General features: G+C 32.7%; 2 protein-coding genes across 3 annotated transcripts; one reads left to right on the top strand and one right to left on the bottom strand.

Annotated features, from left to right (window-relative positions):
• Positions 1-11,566, bottom strand: LOC132738426 (ectonucleoside triphosphate diphosphohydrolase 7-like). Of its 2 annotated transcripts, XM_060725921.1 has the most exons (12): positions 11,427-11,549; positions 10,082-10,300; positions 9,092-9,465; positions 8,679-8,829; positions 8,245-8,408; positions 7,372-7,502; positions 6,677-6,776; positions 5,859-6,027; positions 4,773-5,193; positions 4,206-4,288; positions 3,413-3,574; positions 1-2,052 (listed from the first exon to the last, which is right to left on the bottom strand). In XM_060725921.1, the coding sequence occupies exons 2-12, from the start codon at positions 10,141-10,143 to the stop codon at positions 1,791-1,793; spliced, it is 2,079 nt and encodes a 692-aa protein (XP_060581904.1). In that variant the 5' UTR covers positions 10,144-10,300; positions 11,427-11,549; the 3' UTR covers positions 1-1,790. The 2 variants fall into 2 exon arrangements, with proteins under 2 accessions (XP_060581904.1, XP_060581905.1); XM_060725922.1 differs by lacking the exon at positions 10,082-10,300 and having other exon boundaries at positions 11,427-11,566.
• On the top strand, positions 11,560-23,982 carry LOC132738428 (syntaxin-18-like). Its single transcript, XM_060725923.1, has 11 exons — positions 11,560-11,769; positions 12,900-12,967; positions 13,977-14,092; positions 14,460-14,537; positions 15,087-15,153; positions 16,033-16,157; positions 17,822-17,904; positions 18,868-18,926; positions 20,529-20,598; positions 22,809-22,889; positions 23,268-23,982. Exons 1-11 carry the CDS (start codon positions 11,617-11,619, stop codon positions 23,361-23,363), a joined length of 996 nt encoding a protein of 331 aa, XP_060581906.1. The 5' UTR covers positions 11,560-11,616; the 3' UTR covers positions 23,364-23,982.
• Positions 23,983-25,316: the final 1,334 nt, after the last annotated feature.

The raw sequence follows: 25,316 nt of genomic DNA on the forward strand, positions 1-25,316 counted from the left end.
AATATAAATGTTTATTATTTTCTCTAATGAAACAACAAAAAACATTAAAACATCTTAAGCCACCTTACATTAACTTTTGGTTCAGCAGAAGTAAAGATTTTGGCTACAGAATTGACATACTATGCCATCCTTTGGTAATACATGTAAATGCATAGGTGGGCATAAAAATTATCCTTCTTTTATCACAAATGGAAGTGACAATATAAATTAATTACAAAAAAAACTGTGACACTGGCAAATTTCTGTTCACCACATGATAATTTAATTTAATTTAAACAAGTAGAACAACATCAACAAATAAATATGACATTAACTAAATGTTACTTTGGCCAAATGTGACATTAACAAAATGTAAACTTGACCAAATATGACACTAGCCAAAAAAAGGGCCTCAACAAAATGTAACACTAGCTGAATATGACATTAGCAAAATATGACACTGACCGAAATTGATAGCATCAATATAAGACACTTAACATTTAAACAACATGTAATAAGGCAAGTGTCAGAATGCTGTATATTGTATATTGGCTGATATAGTTCATTCACATGATAATATACAAAATAAAAGCTGTACAATTCACAATAATAATCTTGTGAAAATAATGCTCATTTCACTGCTTTTCAGTCACTATAACAGACCAAATATGAGTGTTTTGAGATATTCTAAAACATCAAAAAATCACTTGACAATTCACTACTTCAAAATTAAATAAATACCAAATACTGTAAGTGAACAAATTGTCCAGAATTGATGCCAGCAATCTAAATCAGATTCACACTTTCATGAAAATTTAAATAATTGGTCCGAGTACATGGGAGCAAGTTCAAAATGTCAGAAAACCTGAATTTAGTGATATCTTAATTGGCTTTATATAGAAAGAGTGCTTTCAAGAGAAAAAAATCCTTAATTCATTCATGAAAATGCATGAAAACATGAAAAAACGTTGTTGAGTGTTCAAAATATAGTGATTAAACCTGCTGTAAGGCTACATACATCCTCAAATATTACTTACAATGTGTAAAAAAGTGTAAAAATTGCCAATGCCATTATTCAGCTTTACTCCATTAGTAATGGGATAAAAATATGATGATAAAAATGTGTAAGTTTTGTCATATCTGACGTATCTACCAATCACTAGGATTGAGATTCTTTATAAAATCCTTTATTATTTAATAAATCATTTCTTAAACATGATTTTTCAAAATTTTTATATGAAGTCGTTCCTGCCCTAACCTGGATATACATTATAATAGCGGTCGACTTAAGGAGAAAGAACGTCTCAGAATTCCCAGTCTATTGTATCCTTATGTACGAGGTTATAAAGAAACTTTCTTAGCTCAAACTCAGATGTCAAGTCTTTGATTGGTCAGAAACCGACACAAAATCCTGCGATTCCAGACAAACCTCAGAAAAATGTTTTATAACCTTGATGCTAAATCTATAGTGAGAAGACTAGATGATTCTTATTTTCTGCTCTGTTTAATCAAACTACCTCAACATGTACAAGTATGTGAAGAAACTTGAGCATCTAGTTATTACCCTTCAATTTACTATATGAATTACTATAGTTATCATTAGCCTGCTGGCAGCAGTTGATTTTACTCATGCCACCAAAATAAACTTGCACTTCCATGCCTTCCCATAAATATACACAATGTTTGCTATGCAGTCAATACGTTTTTGAAATTTTACCCGAAAATGATAAATGGTTTTGTCCAGATTGAAAGATAACACAAATCCATTTGAGATATTTAGGGTGATAAGGGTTAATATGGGAAATACAGCTTTAAGGATAATTATAATTGTTCATCAGTCGCACCCCTTGCTCAACTTGATCCATCTCTGTCATAAAATACGACATCGACGGCACACGACTCATGTCTGATATTGGCAGCTTTGGTGAACACAGTTTCAAACGTCTGACATAAATACATATCGCCATGGCAACCACGGCAAAACAAACGAGTAACAGATATTCGTTGTATATGATATGTGATGATGATAACCAGCTAGGCTTGAAATCCGACATCCCGTAACCCTCAATTTCCCTGAAATGGTATAAAATTTGTGATAAATAGACATGTAGCTACATGATACTAAATAGTAAATGATTGTTTCAAAGTGTTTCTACCTCATAATTAAATCTCTTATACCATATTCTGTAAACTATCTGAAAAACACTGACAATATCTGGAAACAAATCTGTAATTTGTCAATAAGTATAAATTGCATTTTGATTAATATTAATTTTTGTTCAAGTGAAAACCATAGCCAGGATATGGAAAAAAAGAGCAACTGCCAACAATAAACTTTTAAACCTTTTCTAAAAGCAAACAATAACAAATCTTGAAAAAGAAAATTAAAGAAAAAAAAAAGGGTTTTTTTTCCCTATCTTTTTTACTTTAAGGACCTTCAATGATAGAAAATAGATTTTCTGCAGGATTTAATTTTCATGATGGACAGGTTTAAAATATGGACATTCAGATATAACCATACATATAAACATTTTTTTTTCAAATGATAAAATAAAAAGATGTAAATCTATTTTTACAGTGATTTTCCCCATTTCTTTTCAATCAATCATGCCATTTCTATTGCAAATGTTTAAACCTGTTAAAGTTCTAATTGTAAAAATAAATGAAACATTAACACTATAATCCTGAAATATAAAAAAAATTACATGCAGACCAACTTGCATGCAGACAAAGTTCCAAAGTCCCAAATGGGTAACACTGTACTGTAAATAAGGAATTGATAAGATTTGAAGAATATTCTTTAAAACCTTACATCATCACACCATAATGCTGTTTTCTTTATGATTCTCTCCACACAACCCCCACCCTTGAAATAAATATTCATTGACTAACACACACTGACAAATATTGAATTCCACTAATATAAACAATACCTAAAGTAATTTTATTCATAAATTTCAATTTATTTGTTATAACACCTTTTAATAAGACACAGCTTCCTTTTGCGAGTTTAGTGACTTTCTTTATCTTAAAAATCAGTATCTTGAAAATACGTGACAAATGAATATTTGTCTGTTTTCCACTGAAAAATTAACAATTCTAGTATCTCATTTTAATTACATATTAAATTAAATATTTTGGTTCAAAATAAAATTATTTTTCATTGGCTATTTCATCAAGCATTCTAAAAGACAAAATTCAAAATTTGTTATTTCTGGCAAATGTTTACCATGGTTGAGAAACACTGTTACAGAATATTTTCCCCGCCTGCCTGACATTCACCGTACTATAACTCGGGTTTGCACCAGTGCAACCCAGCCAAAAAGTAGGAAAATCTATTTTTAGCCTTGATGACCCAGACTTTTACCCAATCTTTACCAAATCTATTTATGGGAGCTATTACCATGGCTCAAATAATATTCAAACATCATACCTTAGTGGTAAATATCTAGTTCTGTGAATGAGGGCTCCTAGTGTCCATTGTACATCTCTATTGTTCACATATTGTACAGAGACTAGATTCCTGTAGGTTTTAGGAAACTTGAGACCTTTATGTAACACCGTTGTCATCCAGGCTGACTTAAAACACTGCATTCTGAAATTATATAAAATTTTGTAAAAGATTTAAAGAAAATACAATCAGAGACGAAAGGTATGAAAGTTACAATATATTTTTATATTTTTTATTCTCAAATGAATGCTTTCATTAATTTAATTTCTGGTATTTATCTACCTTTCATCTCCCAAGAATGTTTCAAGGATGTCCATATAGTCCACTGTTTAGTTAGTCTAGGGATGGACAGAACAACTGACGGACAGGGGCAGATTTTATGCCCCCCCCCCCTCCTCCACTTAAACAGTTGAGCATAAAACTAATAACGTAACATGACAAATAACAGACAAACAAATGGCATATAATCACCTCTTGATGTGCAGTAAAAATAAGACCTTGTTGAATGGTTTAAGTTTTCCAGCAAAAACTGTTTTCAAATTCAAAGTACACTTGACATAGTTAACTACTTCCTCTAAAGGGAACTAAAATTCAGCTTTAAGGCACATGTAATTCAACAAATCAATTTCATATTTAGTTATAAACATGTAAACCTATATATATACTTCAGGCTTTGTAAATCAAAAGCATTTAGTGTTAAATGTTTTGGACAATAACAATGAATAAAATGAAAACTATTACAATAATAATGAATAAAATGACAACTATTACATACCTAAATCTATGTTCAGCAGCTTTCTTGTACAGCCCCTTGGAGTATCTATCTTGCAACAAAGACCATCTCTTCTCGCAAAAATCCTAATAATAAATGCTGAATAATTAGGATATACTTTTGATCACTTTCTTTTTTTTTACAAGCCTAAATTTATACTGACAAAATACCTAATACACAGTGCAGGGTTAGCCTATGTTCTCGCACTCACATAGGGGATTTGTGACTTAAAAGTTGACACTGTTATATATCTAGCAATTCTTTAAAACTCAAAAATAAGAGAAAAAAAAGAACAAAGTCAATGAAAAATCTATTTGAAATATATTACATTTAAACAAAATTTCAATGCACCTTTGATTGGATGACCTCATTTGTTAACCCAGTTGATTTGAGCAATACACTCACAATTTATCTTTGCTCATTCAACTTTTTGAAGTTTTACTACATTTCAGTAACTGATAATCTACAGGAGCTATCCAGCTTATGTAATGTCGGTGGTTCTACGCTGAGGAACATAATTATCTACTATTTGTTATATATATACACACAATATAAAAGAATAATGCTTACTGTTGCCTGAGCATCAAAGACATCATGTTCATACTGGCCTCCAATTCTAAACACATCTTCCATGGTGTACCATAATTCTGCAAACCCGTAAAACTCACTATTACTGAACGAGATCTTTGGTTGATGGACGCCATTCATTGAACATGGTGCCATATTACATGCCTGAGAGAGATTCAGGAGTGGCATAAGAGCTTCTTGACATCTGTGATAATCGCCAGTCCCTGAGAATGTCACTTTTTTGCCGTCAATTGAAATGTCTTTCGACGTCAGAACTAAGCCTGGCTGTAAGCAAGGATCTGGGATGTTCTGGTATGGATCTAGAGCTGGTGGAAGCACTTGTTGGGCTGGCTGACTTTTAACTGGCAGTTGATCCCGTCTCTCTGATGATTTTACAACATGTTCCAATGATTTGTTAAATAACCTGTGAATGAAAAATTTCATGTACAAAGAAGATATAATCTTAAAACTAAAAAAGTTCAATGCTGGTCTGATTGAAATTACTTGGAGTAACCAGAGCTTTTATAATGACATTGATTTGATTATAATTATCTTAAAAAAACAAAGGTAATTTCATAAAGGGAATATTTCAACCAAAACCATGCTGTATTTATGGGTCTAGGTCACTGACTAACAATTATGACACTGATAACATATGTGAAGCATTGGAAGAGAAAATAGTTCCTGGCTGCGGGGACAGGACTTTGCTGGCAATTCCTAAACATGTCGACACAAAAACCGATGATAGCTGGAAAGCCCTATTACATCTAAACCTTCAAGTTAAATTTCTAGTACAAATGCCAACTCTCCTATTACAAACTGTTATGAAAATATTGGCATATACATTAGATTTATATCTGGACTAGTCAAATTTAGACTTTTGGGACATGACACTCATAGGCTTTCATAGCTTTCTGCCCAATCCCAAATGTCTTGTGTAAATATTGTTCATTATAATGTAAATATATCGAATAAAAATTTGTTTAAACCAAATTAAGACTACATCAAACTTTTAAACATAATAACAAGTGATTTCCTCTGCTAATGTAGATCAAAAGATCAACAAGAATATTAAAATTTTGAACTTACTGTTGGGCTATAATTTCATGTTTGCCAAGCGAGGGTCTAATAGTAACTTGTGATCTCCTTACGTCATCATTATAAACAGCAGCTCTTTTCAATCTTACGTTTGCATTTTGTTTTATTTTGGATACTAGCATTTCTTCATACCTATCTCTTGCTTCATTAGCACCATAACCTAGAAATGAATAAAGTTTAGTATAGTTTATACAAATTTATTTTAGTTTGATTGTGTTGGAAGCTATAAGCTTATTGAAACACTCTTGAATCTGTCCCTGGAATCAACCAGTTCTGAGCAATGAAAAGAAAAAAGTTTCCCGCTCAAGGAAACAACGGCTTGCCCCTTTAAAAGGTTTGAACCCACACCGTCAGCAAACCTGAAATAACTAATCTGACACCTTAACCACTAGGCCACATCAAAAAATGAGTAAAGAAAGTAAATACCTACAATCTCAAGTTAACTACAAATTGTATAATAATTATCATAAATGTAAATTTGTTTTCTTGTTTTGGTTAGATTTTAAGCTGGTACTGTAACGATCACAATGTTTTGGTGACATTTCAGCTTTACTTGTGGGGGAAAGACATCAAGATGTCCCTCTGGGCATTATTTCAGTCATCAGCAAGACACCCGAGTAGTACCACCAGCATTGCAAAAGCTAACTTGATAGCTTCCTCAAATGAAAGAATCCAAAGTCCCTGTCAGGATTTGAACCCACAGCGGTGACAGGAAAGTGGTATGAAGTTTACAACTTTCACCATTTCACCACCAATGCCCATAAGATTGACTAATATACTGAAATATTATTATAAAATTCCTTCCATACCTAAGAAAGTTGTTACATAAACTCTGTATGTGTGGTCAACATCTGAATTCAAACATCCTAAATTAAATTCAGCTATCAAATGCTTTGGTACAGAATCAATCTGAAATAATAAAAAAATCTATGATGTAGAGATGGTACAAATGTACTTAAAAAACTGTTAAAATAATACATAAGTAACTTTAAATAACAGCATGAAACAAAGTTAACATAGTTATATATTTTGAAAATCAAATAATAAAACAATGCAATATAGACAAAATACTTATTACTTTTTCATACACAGAATTAAATCATTTTGATACTCTATGTTTGATATGTACAAAAAACAACAAAAAAAAACATATGAAAATGTTTTGATTCACATACATGTACAATATACAATGCACCCAAAAACAAATTCACATAACTTAACACATGTACTAGTCAAGGATCAAAGGTAATTAATATTGACTGCAAAATCAGACAAGCTAATGAATTCACTATACAATGTAAATGAACTTAAGCCCAGGAATACAAATGAAGAAAGTTCATAAAATTGAATCTGTAAAAGTTCTCTTAAGAAATTTAGCAGAATATGGGTTGAAGAATAATTCATGACAGTACTGCTTTTGATACATGTACACGGAATCTGAATACCACATGTAAAAACAAAAGTCAATAAAAATTGTTTCAACTTAAATGAAAGTGTGACATACATTTGCTGTTAATTCATAGGCAATTTGCATAGATCCGCCTCCCATGTCAATCATGCCAACAGTTCTCCGCCTAACATGTTGTCTGACCTGCCCATTTTCACCAGGAATATCCACAGCAACCAATGGGTGATCTGAAAAAGAGAATAAAGAGAATAAAATTTGGAGTTGTCTTATCCTTGATTCAATGTCACTTACTGTCGTGCTCCTGAGAGAAAAATACCAACACCACCATCTCCTTGATTCATAAATTGAAAAGTATACACATGCACTACAAAATGTGATGTATGTATCCCTTTATGAAAAAAAAAAATATTTTACAGATTTTCTACATAGTATATAGATTGAAGATTACTATTTCAAATTAAAAAAAAATATGTAGTATGTTTTATACAACTTGTAGATTTTTACATAACTTAGTCTTCAATTTTTTTCAATAAAAGCTTATGAAAATTAAACAAACCTTGTATAAATAATACATATAAACTAAAATACTGAAATACTGTTTCCGTGGTAACACTTCCTGCCTAAATTATCAGGAGTCTTAAGTTCTATATCCTACTACTCCCAACTCAAATTACTAACAAATCATTCAAACAAGACTATAAAAAGCCATACATTCCATAATGTCCCGGACGACTGGGATTGTCCCAGAAATAAGGCGTCTGTCCCGGAGGCGTCCTATTTTTAAAGCTTAAGTTCAGTTTAACACCTTGCATGTCAAAGAACGTATTGTTTCTTAAAGCTTCTTCAGGAATGGAGTTATTTCTTTACATTATGGTTACTTTGCATAAATTATATTAATTATATATGAAATATTGGTTCAAAAAGAGCAAAAGACCACAAATTAAGCAAAAGATAGTAAAGTGGTAATACCATCATCTCCATGGCTGAACTTTTGTAAGACATAGTTGGCAGCAATCCAAGCATAAACTCCCTCCTGTTTACCCGTTATTACTTCAAAGTTGTTCTCAGCCACTATAAAATCAAACTGTTTGGGTATATCCTTTTGTAAATCTTGTAAAATAGCTTTCTGTGAACTGAAAAAAATATATATGTACAGAATTATCAAAGGTAACAACCCAAGAAACATTCCTGTGAAGTTTGGATAAAATTGGCTTTGCAGTTTATAAGGAGATGTCATTCAAAAGTAAACGTTTACGGATGGATGGACACCAGACAAATTGCTATCACAAAAGCTCACTGTGAGCTGCTATAAATATAAGTCAAAGTACAAGCTATTATCTAGGATAGAGATGCCATGATTACAATTGACTGTCATATAATCATGAGGATAATTTAATACTTACTCTTCAGGTAACAGTCTCATTCCAGCCGTAGCAAGTATGTACAGTAATGTCTCTTTGTGTTGTTTCTTTGGTATATGTGAACTGGCAAACTCTAACAAGGGTTGAAGATATTCGCTGGCATCTTCAGGGTGATTTTCAAAGGTATCCAAACCTATGAATAAAGCAACGTAATTGGGGATGATAATTAATATCTAGACCTAACAATAGGCCAATAAAACAAATTCAAATGATGTAAAATAATGATAACAATAGCTTCCCTTCAGATAGACTGCCTGCCTTTACTTATTGCTCAATATTTCAAAGAGATTATAAAAGTGTGAAAGGACAAAGTTCTACGTTCAAATAAATACCAGCAGAACAAAGTATAGTATTTTCGTTATTCGTTATTTCATATCATTTCATGCTTGATTTACCTGGTGAGATTTTTTTAACCACTGGTTGATTATGACTATCCTTGAGCTGTTGTATATTGAGTAAATCTTTCGGATTTCCTGAATGTGGCGGCCAGACATAGACATAAACCCTTGTACCACTGCTACCACAATCTAGAACAATCCCATAATGTACATCTGGACCGTAATTAAAAAATGTTTTGCCAGCTTTATAGTTTCCGGTGGGTAGAAAATGTTGAGTAGAAGACGAGACATCACTGTCATCTAGGTAGAAGGAATGTATAAATAGAATGACTAGAATTATAATGAAGAACACACTGCACGAGAGAACCATCCACTGCTTCAAAGTCATCATATCCTTCAGATTGCTGCATTGTGGCAGGCGAAGGTAGATTCTGTAATAGAAATTAAACCAAAAAAAGAATTAGACATAATTGAAATTATTGATAAAAACCGTAAACTGATATTTATAGATTCCACATACAATCATTATCACAGTGTTTGACAAAGTTTACACTTTTTGATAGAATGTCATATTTTTTTCAATTTTCATTTAAATTTGCTTAATGCCCACATTATTTTTAGAATAAATAACAATTGAAAACCACTGACAACATATCTGGCGATGCTTAACAATCTTAAAGGGACTCCACTGAGGTTTAAAAGCCTAAAAACAAAATATTAACAGATAGTTAAATATACTTTGATCATATTTTTATGCTTTTCTTAGCCCCGATTTGAGTGAAAAGCGTTTGGTCATTTTTTTACAATATGAATAATTATTCTGGACAAATGAAGTACGCGAATGATTAGAAATTTTGCACAAAGATTAGTGGTCTAAACATACATCAACTGGTACACATTTATCTGGAAAAAATATTTCTAGTTCCATCATGTCAAAAAACCTCAGTGGAGTCCCTTTAAAGCTTAAATATAAATCACTCATATGATTGTCATATTGAGATGAATACATGTGACAGTGCCTCTACCTAGTTTTTTCTACACTGATACCTGCTTGAGCCTGCAATAATGCACGGAGGAGCATCTCTCTCTATAGTAACCATAGTAACCATAATACATTTGAAATTGTGATCAGTCTCCAAGCATGATATTTTCTTATCATCTGAGTAAATGTAGATTATAATTTATTTCACGTCATAGCGTCAATCATAGTATTGATTTGGTATTTTGGTTGAATTGGTATGTTTGACGATTAACCATTACATGTACCTGCCAAAAGAATTAAACTGATCAATGATGATTTTACTAATGATCTGTGCTGTTGTTGACACGGTTTTATTGCTTATCTACAGGTGCTATTCTGTTGTTAGGATTTGAAATGTCTCCAACAGTTTGGAGTTGTTTTTTATCTAAACTCTACTAGATGTGAATAATTATTCAGTCCTTTATACTTACACATTTATTGTTGCAAATCAACAGTTCGGCAGACTAGCTAGAGAGTTACAATATGCCTGGCTGCTAACAAATCTTTCAAATTAGTGGACAGCTCTATAGTATGACTTGCACAGTATTCCAAGCAAAGTTTAGTTTAACAGCCAGGGCCCAAAAACCTTTCTTTGTAGAGGCCGAATATAGGCTGCCTCCCCAACCAAACTAGCCTCTTTTTTCCCCAGTTTGGTTAAATTTGAGATCCCTTTTCCAAAAGTATGCCAAAATCATGCATATTTTCCCAAAGAAAAATGCTGAGGCCCCTTCCCCTGACAGCAGAAAACATTAACCATGCCTCGCTTGTGTTAACACATATGCCTTTCAAGCATTGACTGACTGTTTGAAATCATTAATACACCCCAGCTCCATAGGAAAAGCAGTGATCACTATGAGACCAGTGTCTATTCTAGGAGGGACGATGGGGGGATTCACCCATATTTTTCAGAATTTACCCCAATTTTTTTTAGAGGGATGGGGGAAATTTTACATAGACAAAGAAGGGAAAAGATCAACAAATGTAAAAACTTCTCACTTTTTGATAAAAATCCCCCCTGTTTTTCGAATTTAATTTCACTTTGTAAAATCAGTCAGTCATGCAGGCCAAATATTGACACTATGTCCAAAAAGGAAGATAAATAGCAATGTGAAAATGTACATAGACTATGTAAATTTTCACATTGCTATTTATCTTCCTTTTTGGTAAAACCCCTAGCAAGGATATAGGCAAAAGAGCAGAAGAGTCTAGAACAATTTTAGAGTGTTTTAAGAAATAAGGTAGGTATACATGTGAATGGTATGTCATATCCAAAAACTAATGTAGCCGGTTACTACTCATCTTGCAGATTCCTCATTTATAGTATATTAATCTTGGTGAAAATAAATAAATATTGTTAATTAAAGAAGTTACCTGGCCATATGACCCTCCAGTGCTATTTTTGAAGAACTGTTCCCGGCGTCTGCATAAAAATATTAAAGAAAATCATTATTTACATTTTTTGACGTGTTACCATTTTGGTTCCCGGTTTCAGAGAAGTACTAATCGAAAACGTCGGAAACAGTCTTCTGAGTCACGTAGACGTTTTTAAAAAGTTGACACCATGGCAGATATTACAAATCTATTTAATGCGACTATTAAGAGCCTTAAAACAAGACATAAAGCTCAAGGAAAAGTACCAAAGAAGGATGAAAAGCATCCAATATTTCCGACAGCCAAAAATCGTGGACAATTTGAAACAACATCAAAAGAAGTGGTTTGTCACTAGTTTTCGCGATAGTATTTGCATTGAACAGAAATAAAAAATCATATTTCTAGAAAAATAATTAACATATTTCTTTCTAACTTGTTTTGTTTATTAAACATTTTTATATAATACAAATCAAAATAAAACTATTTTGGTTAACTTTTATTTTCTTAGACATTGAACATTATACTTTGAAGTTTTTTCTGAAAACTGAATGAAATGTATGCTGACAGGTGTTGGCGCATTGAATTAGAGCATAAAGAAGTAATTTAAGTTATTTTGTTTAACACTTTGCGTATGTAGCATATTTTTTAAGGACTTTAAAAATTGTGTTATAAAAACATGAAAAAGGGGAAATAACTCTCACAAAAGTGACAGCCAAATATTTTTCTATCAGTTTATGTGACATATTATTCTCAATAAACAAACAAAGTTTAAGAGAAATATCTTTATTACCTTTCTAGAAATATTTTATATTTATATATCATAAGCCCGATTGGGCATTTTCACCAGCCTGTTGAACTGAAATCAAAATCTGATATTTTTAATAGAATTAGTACTTATACTTAAACGAAAGTGTAGTAAAATTTATGCATTGAAAACGAATGGACGTTAAAGATATTAGAACCATTGTAAATAGACCTTTTGCCTGTTTTAGACCAGATGGCACGAACAGTCTTGTATACTGTCAACCTCTCAAATTTGAGTGCTATCATATAATGGTCCTAGAAATCAGGGGAATGTCACGAATGTGTAATCTCGGCATTGTGGGTTCCATTCCAAGCCTGGGCAACTAAAGTTACTAGTCAGTCAGACTGTCTTTCGCCTCCGTGGTCGAGGGGTTAGAGTCGATGACTTCTAATCCAGTTACCTCTCTGGCTTGGGTTCGATCCCCGGGAGATGCTTTGGTAGTTTAGCGCCGGGGAAGGTAGTCTAGTACTGGTGTAACTCTCCAGGAAAGATGGTTAGGAAACTACCCGCCTATATGACTGAAATACTGTTGGAAAAAGGCGTAAAATGAAACAAACAAACAATTGGATGAGACTTTACATTGAGCAATGAGGTATTTTTTCAAAAAAAGGATAAATGGTATCAGTTCTTAACACTCATTTTTTTATTTATTTATTTTTTCATTTTAGGTTTCTACCATTACAAAGTTGAAAGATTTTCTGCTAGAGCATAGAAAAGATTATGTGAATGCTGGCAGGTATTGAATTAGTTTAAACATTATTTAGATCATTTAAACTTATGAAGAAATCTTGTAGACTATTTGAAGTACTCTCTTGGTCTGCTTACTTGAACTAACAAGTTCAGGTTGTATATCAGGGAACATGATTGAGACCCCTGTAGAGCTTGAACCCAGGATCACTTAATTGAGATGCAATAGGCCACCATTCCCTGTAATGTATTACATGGCATTATATTATCTCAAACTTGTTTCTTAACTAAGGCCCCCATGATTACACGTTTAAACGGATTCGTTTCGATTTTCATTCATAAACGTTTACGATTTTGTTTACCGTTTAATCGAAATGACCATATTGTCTTACAAAATTTCTTAATCATTGCCTGTAATCATGGATTTTATCAATTCTAGTGGTTTATTCCAAAGTAAACAAACGGAAAATGGGTGTTTACAACCCTCCACACAGTATTACCGTGCAAAATTGCTCGTGACATAATACATTTTTGGTAAAAAATGGGGTTACAATGCAAAAAATGTGTGCTGACTCAATCGTGATGAGCCTTGCACATTCTTTATTTGTACATGTATTAAAAATAGAAAGAAAGACATCATTTGGCGACTCAAGTACATGGTGTGTATAGTACATAGAGGTACCACCGTTTAAACGGTATCGTCTCGGTTCTTAGCAGTCGTGTAAACGTTTACAAAAAAATTGTAAACGTGGGAGCCTTATTCTTAACAATGTTCAATAGGAAAACTTTTTTTTTCATAATGATTATATAATAGATTATTTAGAGTTTCTCATTTCTGAAAAAGAGCCCTTCTAATAGCCAATTTTTTGTTAAGAAAATCTCAATTACTTGTAAACCATACAGTAAACTTTATTTAAATTTTGCATACAGGTGTCCTTTAAGGTATATAACTGATGTTGTCAATTTTATAGTTCATTATAGTGCCCATTAAGGGGCTCATACCTTAAATCTTTGTACATGATGTAAGACTTTATCTTGTATATATTTATAAATTGCAGTCACTTGACGGGAGAAGCATCTCGTATGACAGATAGGGAGAGGGAACATATTGATACTGAAGCTCAAAATATCATTAAAAAATGTCAAGACAGTCTAAATACTGTGAAGAAAAATGGTGAGGTCATAAAAGGAAGAGCCTCCCTACCTTTCTGCTTTTTATACTACTGGCCATAGAAATATTTTTTTCCGGCATTTTCTAAATCCTTTCGTTATTAATACAATGTATACAAAAAATATAAAATGATATAAAATAATAAAAAATATACAAATGTATAGAGAAGAATAAAAAATTTCTACTTACTAAATGAAATAAAATGCTTGCTTGCATAATATCATTTTGTTCATCTCATTCAATAAATTCAGTATTGAACCTTTACTCATTCAATATTCTCTACATATAATGAAGAATTATTTTTGTTATGTTAATATAAACTTATTATTTATAACTAAAATTGTTGTATTTTTATGATTTATGATTTTAGCTGAAGGTGAGAGGGTACATCCTCAAGTGAAGGAACACAGGGAGACAGTTTTAACTTTAATAAACAACTATCTTAAAGGTATAAACTATTTCTTGCTAACTATGTCTTTATTGCCCTTTGGTTTAATTCATTTCATTGTTTTTATCAATATGATTTCAGAATTATGTTTACGTATGAAAGTAAGTTAGTTATCAATAGATAGGTTATCAGGTGCTTAGGGTGCCTAGTTTTCAATGTTGACATGTAATATGATTCTTGAATAAAACCTTTTTACTATAAAGATATATTGAGAAAAAAATAATTGATCAAAAGAGGGAGACAAAAAGAAAGAAGTATAATTAAAAAAATTTGTTTAAATGATGGTACGTTTTTTTTTAAACTTAATATGTTTTTTCCCCTTAATTTCTATGCCTGTATTTCTAGTGCTAGATGTTCAAATATCACTGGGTGATATAAATATTTATGATTTTGCTGTTGTCACAATTCATTTTACTCCCCAAGGAACCTAGTTTTATAATTCAAAAATCCCTCCCCCAACTTCCCATGCTAACCAGAACACAAACATGCACAAAACAAGAAAAACGAATGGAATGATTAGTAAATTAATAATTTTTCATTGCATTTCAGTTGTGTGTAAGATATATAGTGAACAGCGGGCAGTCAGAGTGAAACGAGTTGTGGATAAAAAAAGAATGTGAGTAGAGATGTCATCCATAGAAACAGTATTGATATATCATTGATATTTTTCTGTCGATCAATTATCCATATACATTTCAAAAAATCGATCATTTTGACTAATTATTTAAATGTCTAGAAATTATGAAAATCTCACCCAAAATATATACAGAACCTGGGTTCATATTTAACCTTATAATGTTGCTGTATAGTGGAAATATTTCAAAAATAGAATGGTCTGGAAAACAGTCATGCAATGGGCTGAAGTAATTCATAATCAACACACTGTAAAGAACATGTTTTTAACTCTGAAATCATGTAAACAGGTATGAAAGTGAATGACAGACAAGTAATTATAAGTAATTATCAATATATCGGTGTGTCATAGATATTTGTCATCGGATATTGATGAATTGTTGATATGCTTTGCACTGAATCAATGACAGCTCTAAATGTAAGAAAGTATCTTATGAAGTGATCACATTGTTTAGTTATCATTGTTTGAACGTTTGATTATAGATTTTGGCTAAAATTAACTATAAACATGAATTTTTTTTTTATACACTCAGACAAAATATAAAATACAAAAACATTTGTTGCTTTGTTAGAAAGTAATTACTCACAGTTATCTTGTGACATATCAAATTTTACTTCTGTGCATGTTTAATAACAGTTAACAAATATGATGATGTTTTTAGACCCATTTTGTGTGGGAGAGTAGCTTTAAAAGTATTTTTTTGTTAGAAAATAAAATATCTGTTCAAGAGTTATTGCCCATAGTATTTAAGTTTTATCATCTTGATTTTTACTTTGATAACTCCTTAAGATATTTTTAGAAGAATTATATTTTTCTGGCAAATATAATATTTGTCAATAATAAGCTTGCTTTGTTTTTCAGTTCTCGTATAGAACCTGAAAGACGACTTACACGTAGATCGTCCCGGCAGATGTCCGATTCGGACAACTTGTCAGCAAATGCCCAATCAACATCAACTTTGGAGTCGGAGACTAAAAATTCTAAAAGTAAGTTTATTGCGACAGCAACGCCTCTTCCTTGACCAAGTATTTTAATGTTATGAAACATTTATTTTACATATTACATGTATATACAAATGTACATATAGTTTCACACAGTCATAATTACTCTTAGCTTTTGAACTGACTTCAATATTGAATTTTTTATGCCCCCACAATGTGGGAGCATATAGCGTTGCACTTGTCCATCCGTCCGTACGTACGTCTGTCCGTCCGTACGTCCCAAAATCTTGTGAACGCAACTCCTCTTAAACCGGATGGCAGATTTTGCTTAAACTCACAGGCATTAATAACCTTAATGTGTAGATGGTAGTAAAGGAAGGAATTTTTGCTGCGACCAAATTTAACAGAATTATGGCCCTTTGTTGATTTTTTCACTATATACTAGGTAGAAATTTTGTGAACGCAACTCCTCTTTAACCGGATGGCAGATTTTGCTTAAACTTCAAGGGATTAACAACCTTAATATGTAGATGGTAGTAAAGGAAGAAATTTTTGCTGCGACCAAATTTAACAGAATTATGGCCCTTGGTTGATTTTTTCACTAAATACTATGTAGAAATTTTGTGAACTCAACTCCTCTCAAAACTTTCTTTCATACCAGACAGGATTATCTACTGTTAACATTGGTGCTAGAAAAACTCTCACCCCCCATGTAAGACAATTTGCATGCTTTAAATGACATCATTCCTGCACTTCTTTTTATGAATGAATTGCAATCTTAGAATGATGTCATTTTGCAGTTATGAATGAAGTTCTAAGTTCATACGCTACTGTAAGAAAAAAGTGCTGTATGAAAATATGAATTTTCTTAATTTCTTTCCAAAATATTATTAATACTTAATATGCAAGACAAAGAATCAAACACTGGCTGTCCTCACAGACAGAAATGTCTAGCTCTCGGGTAAATGTTTGGTGAAAACTTTGCAGAGCCTCAAAACCGCTGTTAACAGTAATTCTCAAGCTAAATATTCTGGTTTGTACCGGCAGCCGGTGTAAGATTTTCATAGTCTTCACATACCATTAAGTTAGAGGCTCTTTTAATCTTCAAGAGATTTTTGGGTTTTTTTAACTTGATTGTTTGAAAAATAGACCATCTAAGTCACAGTGTCATCAGAGTTGGTGTAGTATTTGGTTTAAACTGAAGATTACCACTTATTCACTTGCAACTTAACTGTAAAATATGACTTTTTGAAGTCCTAATTGTAGGTCATTGTCCATGTACCCTAATTTTATGTTGATATTGACTGAATCATACCCCTTATATATAAACTTACAGGGTTGTCATTAAGAGGTGGCTGAAGACCAGTAAGACTGTTGTGGGCTTTTTAGGCTGTCTCTAAACTTAGAAAACAATCTTTGTAGTAATTGTATGTGATAAAACCAAAAAATGTCAGTCTCAAATTCAAAATGGACAGTTTAAGAGAATTTTTAATGACTTCTTGAAGCTAAGAAAGAAATCTTAGTCAAAAGTTATGCATGCAAGATCTATGTACTCTTAAAAAGGTAAGTTGTTTAGGAAGAAATCACAATTAAATATATGCAAGCAAGATATGTGTACTCTTAAAAGGGCAAGTTGTTTATCTGAATGTTGTATTATTTGTTGAATAATTATTGGTCAAGATGTATATTGTATATAACTATTTTAACAGAACCAGCAAGGAGAGTGCCGAGTGAAGAACGACCTAGTTTTAATGACAGTGATGAGGAGATATCCCCTGAAGAAGCTCAGATGGTAAATTGTTTTGTTGACATAATCTATATTCTGACAATATGTTCTCTTTTCTCAATTTTAGTTGGTAAAAAGGGCACACTTATTTCTTACAGTGTTTAAACTCTGTAACTCAATATCTGTCATTTTATAATTAGTGACATGAAACATTAGTGCATTCTTTGATTCTAGTAGCATTTAAAATGAGTTTACTCTTTATATTTTTTGTTGTTTTTACGTAATTGGGTTTTAAGTTGAAAAATTAATGCACTTTTATTGTTTGATGATGACTTTCAAGGGTGATTGTTTGAAGCTAGCTAGAAAGCTTCCTAAAATGAAATAATACAAACAAGGGCAACATGGCCGTAATATACGCCCATCACAAATCTTTTTGACATAGTTGTGGGCATTATAGATATGCATATAGAAGATATGCCTTGGGCAATATCCGGACAATACCTAGATATTCTATCATTTCTATTGACCTTGGCATTGCATATATTGGCCTTAAGTGTCACAGCTGTAGTAATGATAATGACCATTTGTGTTTCAATCCCTAAATAAATGATGACTAAAAAGTTATTATACTTATCTTAATAATTTTACCTGAACTTTGACCTGTATGTGTGACCTTGACCTTGGCTGCAGGAACCTGAATTTTACGCGCAAAACTGCCGAGGGGAGTTCCTATAATACAACCAGTTTTCAAAAACAGGCATATGAGAGATGGTGCTACATATATGAAATTAAACCCACTTTTGGTCTCATTTTTGCTCTCATTAGCCAGATTGGGTATAGTTAGGTATTGGTAATCAAATGTTTTTAACATTGGCAGGCAAACAGGATTTCTTTTATAATGCCTTTCAGATAATGTCATTAAGAATGGAAAGAAGTGAAGATTAAGCAGTATGTTATAATTAACTTACTAATAAATGATTATTTTTTGGTTGAAAAAAATGCTTTTTTATTTGGTTTTTTTTTTTTCAGTTTGAAGAAGAAAATAAGAGTATTTTTGAAGAGATGAATAGCTTGTCTGAAGAAATTAGGTAAGTTGGACATGTTTGCTTGGTTTTTTATGCCGATTTTAACATACTTTGATCATATCTCAGTGGTCTGTCCAGTTTACCAGCTTTCCTGGATAACTAACTTCCCTGGATAACTAACCATTAAATACCAACTTCTTAGCAAGTGACTGACTACTAACCCCATATGATTTCTAAATCAGTGGTGAGGGACAAATGACCATTACACTAGATGTTCGAGATTTACAGAAAAAGTTTGCCTTGGCTAGCCCAGGGAGGGAACTCTCCCTTCTTCAGCGAAGTTGTACCTTCAGGATAAGAGATCTTTTATAAGGCCATTGTGACCAGACTGGGGCATTTGTGGCAGAGTGGTGAGGGACTTCAAACCACTTTCCCCACACAACTGTGGGTTCAAATCCAAACAGAGACTTTGGATTCTTTCATGTGAGGAAACTATCCAACTAACTTATGGAATGTCGGTGGTTCTACTATGGTGCCTGTTCGTGCCTGAAATAATGCACGGAAGGGCACCTGAGGTCTTCCTCCTGCAGTAAAGCTGGAATGTCACCATATGACCTATACTGTGTCGGTGTGATGTGAAACCAAATCAAACAAATAAACATGTATCATCTACAGCTTTGTTACCATTTTAGCTCGACTATTCTATAAGAATAAGTAGAGCTATTGCAGTCACCCGAGCGTCTGCGTCGGCGTAACCACTTATGTTAAAGTTTTTGTAATAGTTCAAATATTTTCAAAGTCCATTGACATATGGCTTTGAAACTTTGCACACTTATTCACCATCATGACCCCAACCTGTAGACAGGAGGAGGTAACTCTATCTAGCATTTTGACAGAATTATGCCCCTTTTTTGACTTAGAATTTATGTTAAAGTTTTTGTAATACCTTAAATATTTTCCAAGTCCATTGACATATGGCTTTGAAACTTTGCACACTTGTTCACCATCATAACCCAACTTGTAGACAGGAGGAGGTAACTCTATCAAGCATTTTGACAGAATTATGCCCCTTTTTCGACTTAGAATTTATGTTAAAGTTTTTGTAATACCTCAAATATTTTCAAAGTTCATTGACATATGGCTTTGAAACATTGCACACTTGTTCACCATCATTACCCCAACCTGTAAACAGGAGGAGGTAACTGTATCAAGCATTTTTTTTTTTACTATCAAGCACTAAGAATAGTCAAGCGTTGCTGTCCTACCGACAGCTCTTGTTACCTAAATTATAAGCTCAAAAGAAGATCTCTGGTTCTACTCAGGTGCCTGTTTGTGCTTGAAATAATTCATAATCTTAAGAGAGGCATTTGCTGCCTTTAATCCACCAAATAGATTGCAATAGCTATGAATTTTACAGTGTCTAACCAAAATAAAGGTAGTGGGAAAATTCCTTGTAAAATTTTATTATTCTTTGGAAAAATTCAGCAGAAATTTTCAGTTTTAATGTGTCTATAATAAACATGTATAATTATATAAAGGTTTATTAATGATTATCGGAGAAATGTCATATAAATACATAATTATAAAAGTGTTAAATTATATGTTTTTCTTTAGACAGTGAAACTATTTTAAATATATGTTGATTGAACCTTTTCTATTTTTCAGTAAAATTCAAGGAAAAGTTGTTGAAATTGCTAGTTTACAAGAAATTTTTACAGAAAAGGTTCTACAGCAGGTAAGTAAACATTTACAATGTTAGATTTGCTTTACCAGTATAAAGTTGCCTAAGGATGCACATATGTGCCGTATACTCGCGCAAGACTGGACATATGTGCACATGGTTCGCACGGGCCTTGAAAAGTCCTTGCATTTGGTTTCAACCTTGAAAAGTCCTTGAATTCAGGGTTGCCTTGAAAAAACACTAAAATTGTCCTTGAATTTCAGTAAACCCCCTTGAATTTCGGTAAAATGCCTTGAAAATCCAAAAGGGTATAAAACCTGTCGCTGTAAAGGTCAGGCAAATTTTCCACTACAAATCGGACATGTGAACGAAGGCAGCCCGATCGAGTGCGCCCATTTCGATCTGTTTTAGTAGTGTTTAGCCAGCGTTACGGTTTTGGCACGGATTTTAACAAGCACTTGTGTATGACGTCATCGCAAATTGTGTACAAAATGTCAGCTTCCATTGCGAAGTAAAAAATGGGAAAATACACTAAGAAATGTACGTTTCAGCTCAAATGGCTTCAACAATACAGTTGGGTAAAACAAGTTATACAAGACCCACGAAAAGCACAATGTACCATGTGTATGAAAACCATCGATTTGTCGCAAATGGGAGAGAGTGCATTAACATCGCATGCGAGGGGTGCAAAGCACCTAAAAAATCTAGACATCAAGTCGTCAAATTTCTCAGAAAAGGACAGACTGGATGCATTCCTAATGGACATTCTTGTGAATGATAGCTACCCTAAATTAAGGGCTTTGGTGAAAATTGTCTTGGTGATCTGCCATGGTCAAGCAGATGTCGAGAGAGGGTTCTCGATTAACAAGGAGATGACAGTAGAGAACTTAAAGCAACAGTCTCTTGTAGCTCAGAGGATAATCTGTGACCATGTAACACATGTTGGTGGTGTCCTGGAAGTGCCATTAACTCAGCAGCTAATGGCATCAGTCCCTGCTGCATCATCTAAATACAAGCTGTATTTAGATAAACAAAGAGAAGAGAAGATGGCAGCTGAGAGGCAATTGAAGAGGAAGTCTGACCTTGATGCTATTGAAGATCTCAAGAAAAAGAAGGCAAGACTTCAAACTGATATCACCATTCTAGAAGAAAATCTGAAAAACTGTTGGAAAGGCTGAGAAAACTGGAAAAATAACATTTGTGACTGAATCAAACATTCTAAGAAAGGGCTTCAAAGAAAAAGAAACTGGAAGTTGAGGAAATTGGAAGAGAAATCCAAAAAAGAAAGGAAAAACTAGATAGAGTTGTGTGAATTTACTCAATCACCTATATGTTACAGTTTTGGTGTTCATATATTCTACTGACTGTGCTGATTTTCTAAATATAGTCACTGTTTTGCAATTCTAGTCATTTGAACCTTAAATTGAAATACACATGTTTTATTTACATGTTTTATATCACAGATATGGTTGTAAAAGTATAATTTTAAATAAGATCAATTGCAATAAAAATGTATATCACAGATATGGTTGTAAAAGTATAATTTTAAATAAGATCAATCGGGAAAAAAATGCCTTGAAAATGACAATTTTACCTTGAAAAGTCCTTGAATTTTGATTTGAGAATTTGGTATGAACCATGGTGCAGTATTGTTGGGGAATGCAGCACATATGTGCAATATATTTGGACAAGGCTGCACATATGTGCAATATTGAATTGGCAAGGCTGCACATATGTGCAATATTGAATTGGCAAGGCTGCACATACATGTATGGTTGTGCAAGGCAGCACATATGTGCAATATACTCGGGCAAGTCTGCACATATTTGCAGTATACTCGAGCAAGGCTGCACATATATGTGCATTATTGAATTGAAAAGGGCTGCAAGTATGTGCAGTAGTCCAGCAAGGCTGCACATACATGTATAGGGTTGTGCAAGGCAGCACATATGTGCAGTATAACCCGCCCTAACGGTACCTCAGTGTCATTGGGTTGTTGACAGTCGTTTTATGACATTCCTTCCAAAAATCCTTTTTAAATGCCTAAATGATTACTTAATGTCATATTAACATGGATTTCATCCATAAAACATTATCAAGATTTTAGCTTGCTTAATTCAGTTGCTTTATAAATAGTTTCCTGGGTTTGTTTCTGATTAGGAGAGTTTATATATAAAAAAATGTGAAATGACCACAATCTTTTATATTATAAGAATATATTGTATTTTTGTTATAACTGTTTGATGGTGTTTTTTATTTTTCAGGAAGAAGATATTGTTAAGATTGCTGACCAAGCTGTTTTTACAACAGAAAATATCAAGGGAGGTAATGAAGAAATAAGAGAGGTAATTAATTTATTGATATAATTTGTGTGTGGTAAAAATTAGTTGTTATTTCTCTCTGGCAAACATATTTACTAATAATGATTAGGCAGAATATTCATTTTTTTGGACACTGATTTATTTTTAAGTTTAATGAAAAAGATAAAATAAAGGCATAAGAATAAACAAAGATAAAAATTTTATCCTTTATTTAGTTTTTGCCCTTAGAATAGTAAATTTGGAAAGAAAATCTACCTCATGAGGGTCATTCAAAGTTTAAGACCCTGACACCATGAATCCTTTTCCAAATCTGAATTGTCAGATTTTAAACAAACATGCTTAGAATTTTTATATTTTTGGAATCATTATTATCATAACTGATTTTTATGAAATACATTGCAGGCAATGAAGAAGAATGCTGGTTTCCGGGTGTGGATTTTATTTTTCTTGCTAGTTCTCACATTTTCCCTCCTTTTCTTGGACTGGTATAGCGGTTAATTTACCAGGATTGTGATTATTCAAAGAAATACATTAAACCAGTCAAATTGGTGTTGTAAGGTGATGGAAAGTGCTAGACTACCAAACTGCTATAACTGATAAGACATAAATGACAAAGGGCTGGACCCTTCTAAATGTGTGGAAATGTTACAGATTTGCCTTGCTATTGGCAATCATGGAACTAGCTATCAGCTATGATTGAAATCTGCTTTGGCTTACATGTAACAATCTTTTGTCCAAGGTTGAAAGCAAACTGTTTACATTGATTTGAACATGTTTTCTTGCTGGCTTGAAAATTGTAATTGGAAATAATATTTACAAGTGTCTATCTTTTACAAATGGTGAGGGCCAATGTTGGAAATGCCTGTCCACTGACAAAGTTATTAAGTAAGAATTGACTTTTTTACTTACAGCCTATCTTGCTTTTTGCTGAGAAGAATAAGAGAGTGAGGATTTTATAAAACAGCTATAATTTCATGTCTGTGTCCATGTTATAACGGCCATGATAACTTGTATTGAGTGTCTTAAAATGTTTTGTTATGTATAGGTTATTTATAATAATTGAATGTAATTTTAAACAGTTGTAAAATAAAGTGCAATAAATTAAAAAGACCACTATGTGATTGTTTCTAGCTGACAAACATTAAATGTTTACATTTTGTGAATGCTTGTACGCAATAACGCAGGTCTTTAGCTAGAAGGACACCAAGTGACCTCATCACTTTGTCCGTGCGATAATAAACCCACTAGAAAACAGCTGCATTGTGAATATTGTTATAAAAGACTGACAGGTAAATGTGCATTGTCATCAAAACTTGTCATTCAGTGAATGTGCATGAACAGATGGTGCATGTAATATGGCCGGTTTTTTTTTGCCGAGTTTTTTTATATGGATTGAATAATCAGATAAGTGGCGGCGTGGCCAAGTGGTTAACGCGTCGGACTAGTAATCTCAGAATAGCTGACCGCGTATGTACAAACCCTAGGGTTAGCAGCAAGAAACTACATGCATTGCTTAGTACCAGTTTGTTCAAGGAACGGATTCGAGAGTTTTTCAATAAGCTTATAGCTTCCAACACAATCGAACCAAAATAAATTTGTATAAACTAATTTGTATAAAATAATCAGATAACGCTTTGTGTCCACTAAATACCGGTATTTGGTTTCTATCTATAACATTAGCCTGTGCCCTCAAAATTCAAATTCGCCTGCCAGTGCCAGCTCCAAGCCGGAATCTCGCGCGTAAGCGCTGCGTATAAAGTTCACGTCTCTCCCTCCATAATTCGTACTGGCGTTAGGACCCCACCCATTTAAATTTTGCTATTCCTTAGTGTCCGTTGCGTCATGAATAGGTCTGCAATTTCGCCATCAATTACCGCTTATTATGCCAATAATATTCGTTTTTTATTTTGGTTTAAAGTCATTTTTGCCTATAATGTACGTTTTCGACTACACTGAACATGTATAAGATTAGTGATGCTAATTTTTATCTGCGGGTTAAAATTCGCTAGCTTTAATGCTTCGTATCAGACTTCCAATTCAAATATACATCTGTGTCCACAAACGTTCTGTTAAATGTAAGCTTACTGACATGTAGTATATAGATAAATCATATTCTATAACTAAAATTCGCTTAATCTCTTGAAATTCTATTGATCACTTTATCTGTTAAACAAACAGCATTTTTAATAATTGCAAAGCAATATATATATATTTATTATATATATATTAATATATATATATTATTATATATATATATATATATATATATATATATATATATATATATATATATATATATATATATATATATATTATATATAACTTCTGATTATAATTTTTTCAAAATATTAGTAGTTAAAGGCTAAGCAATGAATATTGCGAGAAGAAAAACATTTTTTTACTGGTTTGTTATCTTAATTGAAATTAGTTAATGATGTCAAATACATGTGA

The sequence above is a fragment of the Ruditapes philippinarum genome, unplaced genomic scaffold (genome assembly GCF_026571515.1).
Source record: "Ruditapes philippinarum isolate M1 unplaced genomic scaffold, ASM2657151v2 ctg574_1_1_1_1, whole genome shotgun sequence".
Classification (NCBI taxonomy): domain Eukaryota; kingdom Metazoa; phylum Mollusca; class Bivalvia; order Venerida; family Veneridae; genus Ruditapes; species Ruditapes philippinarum.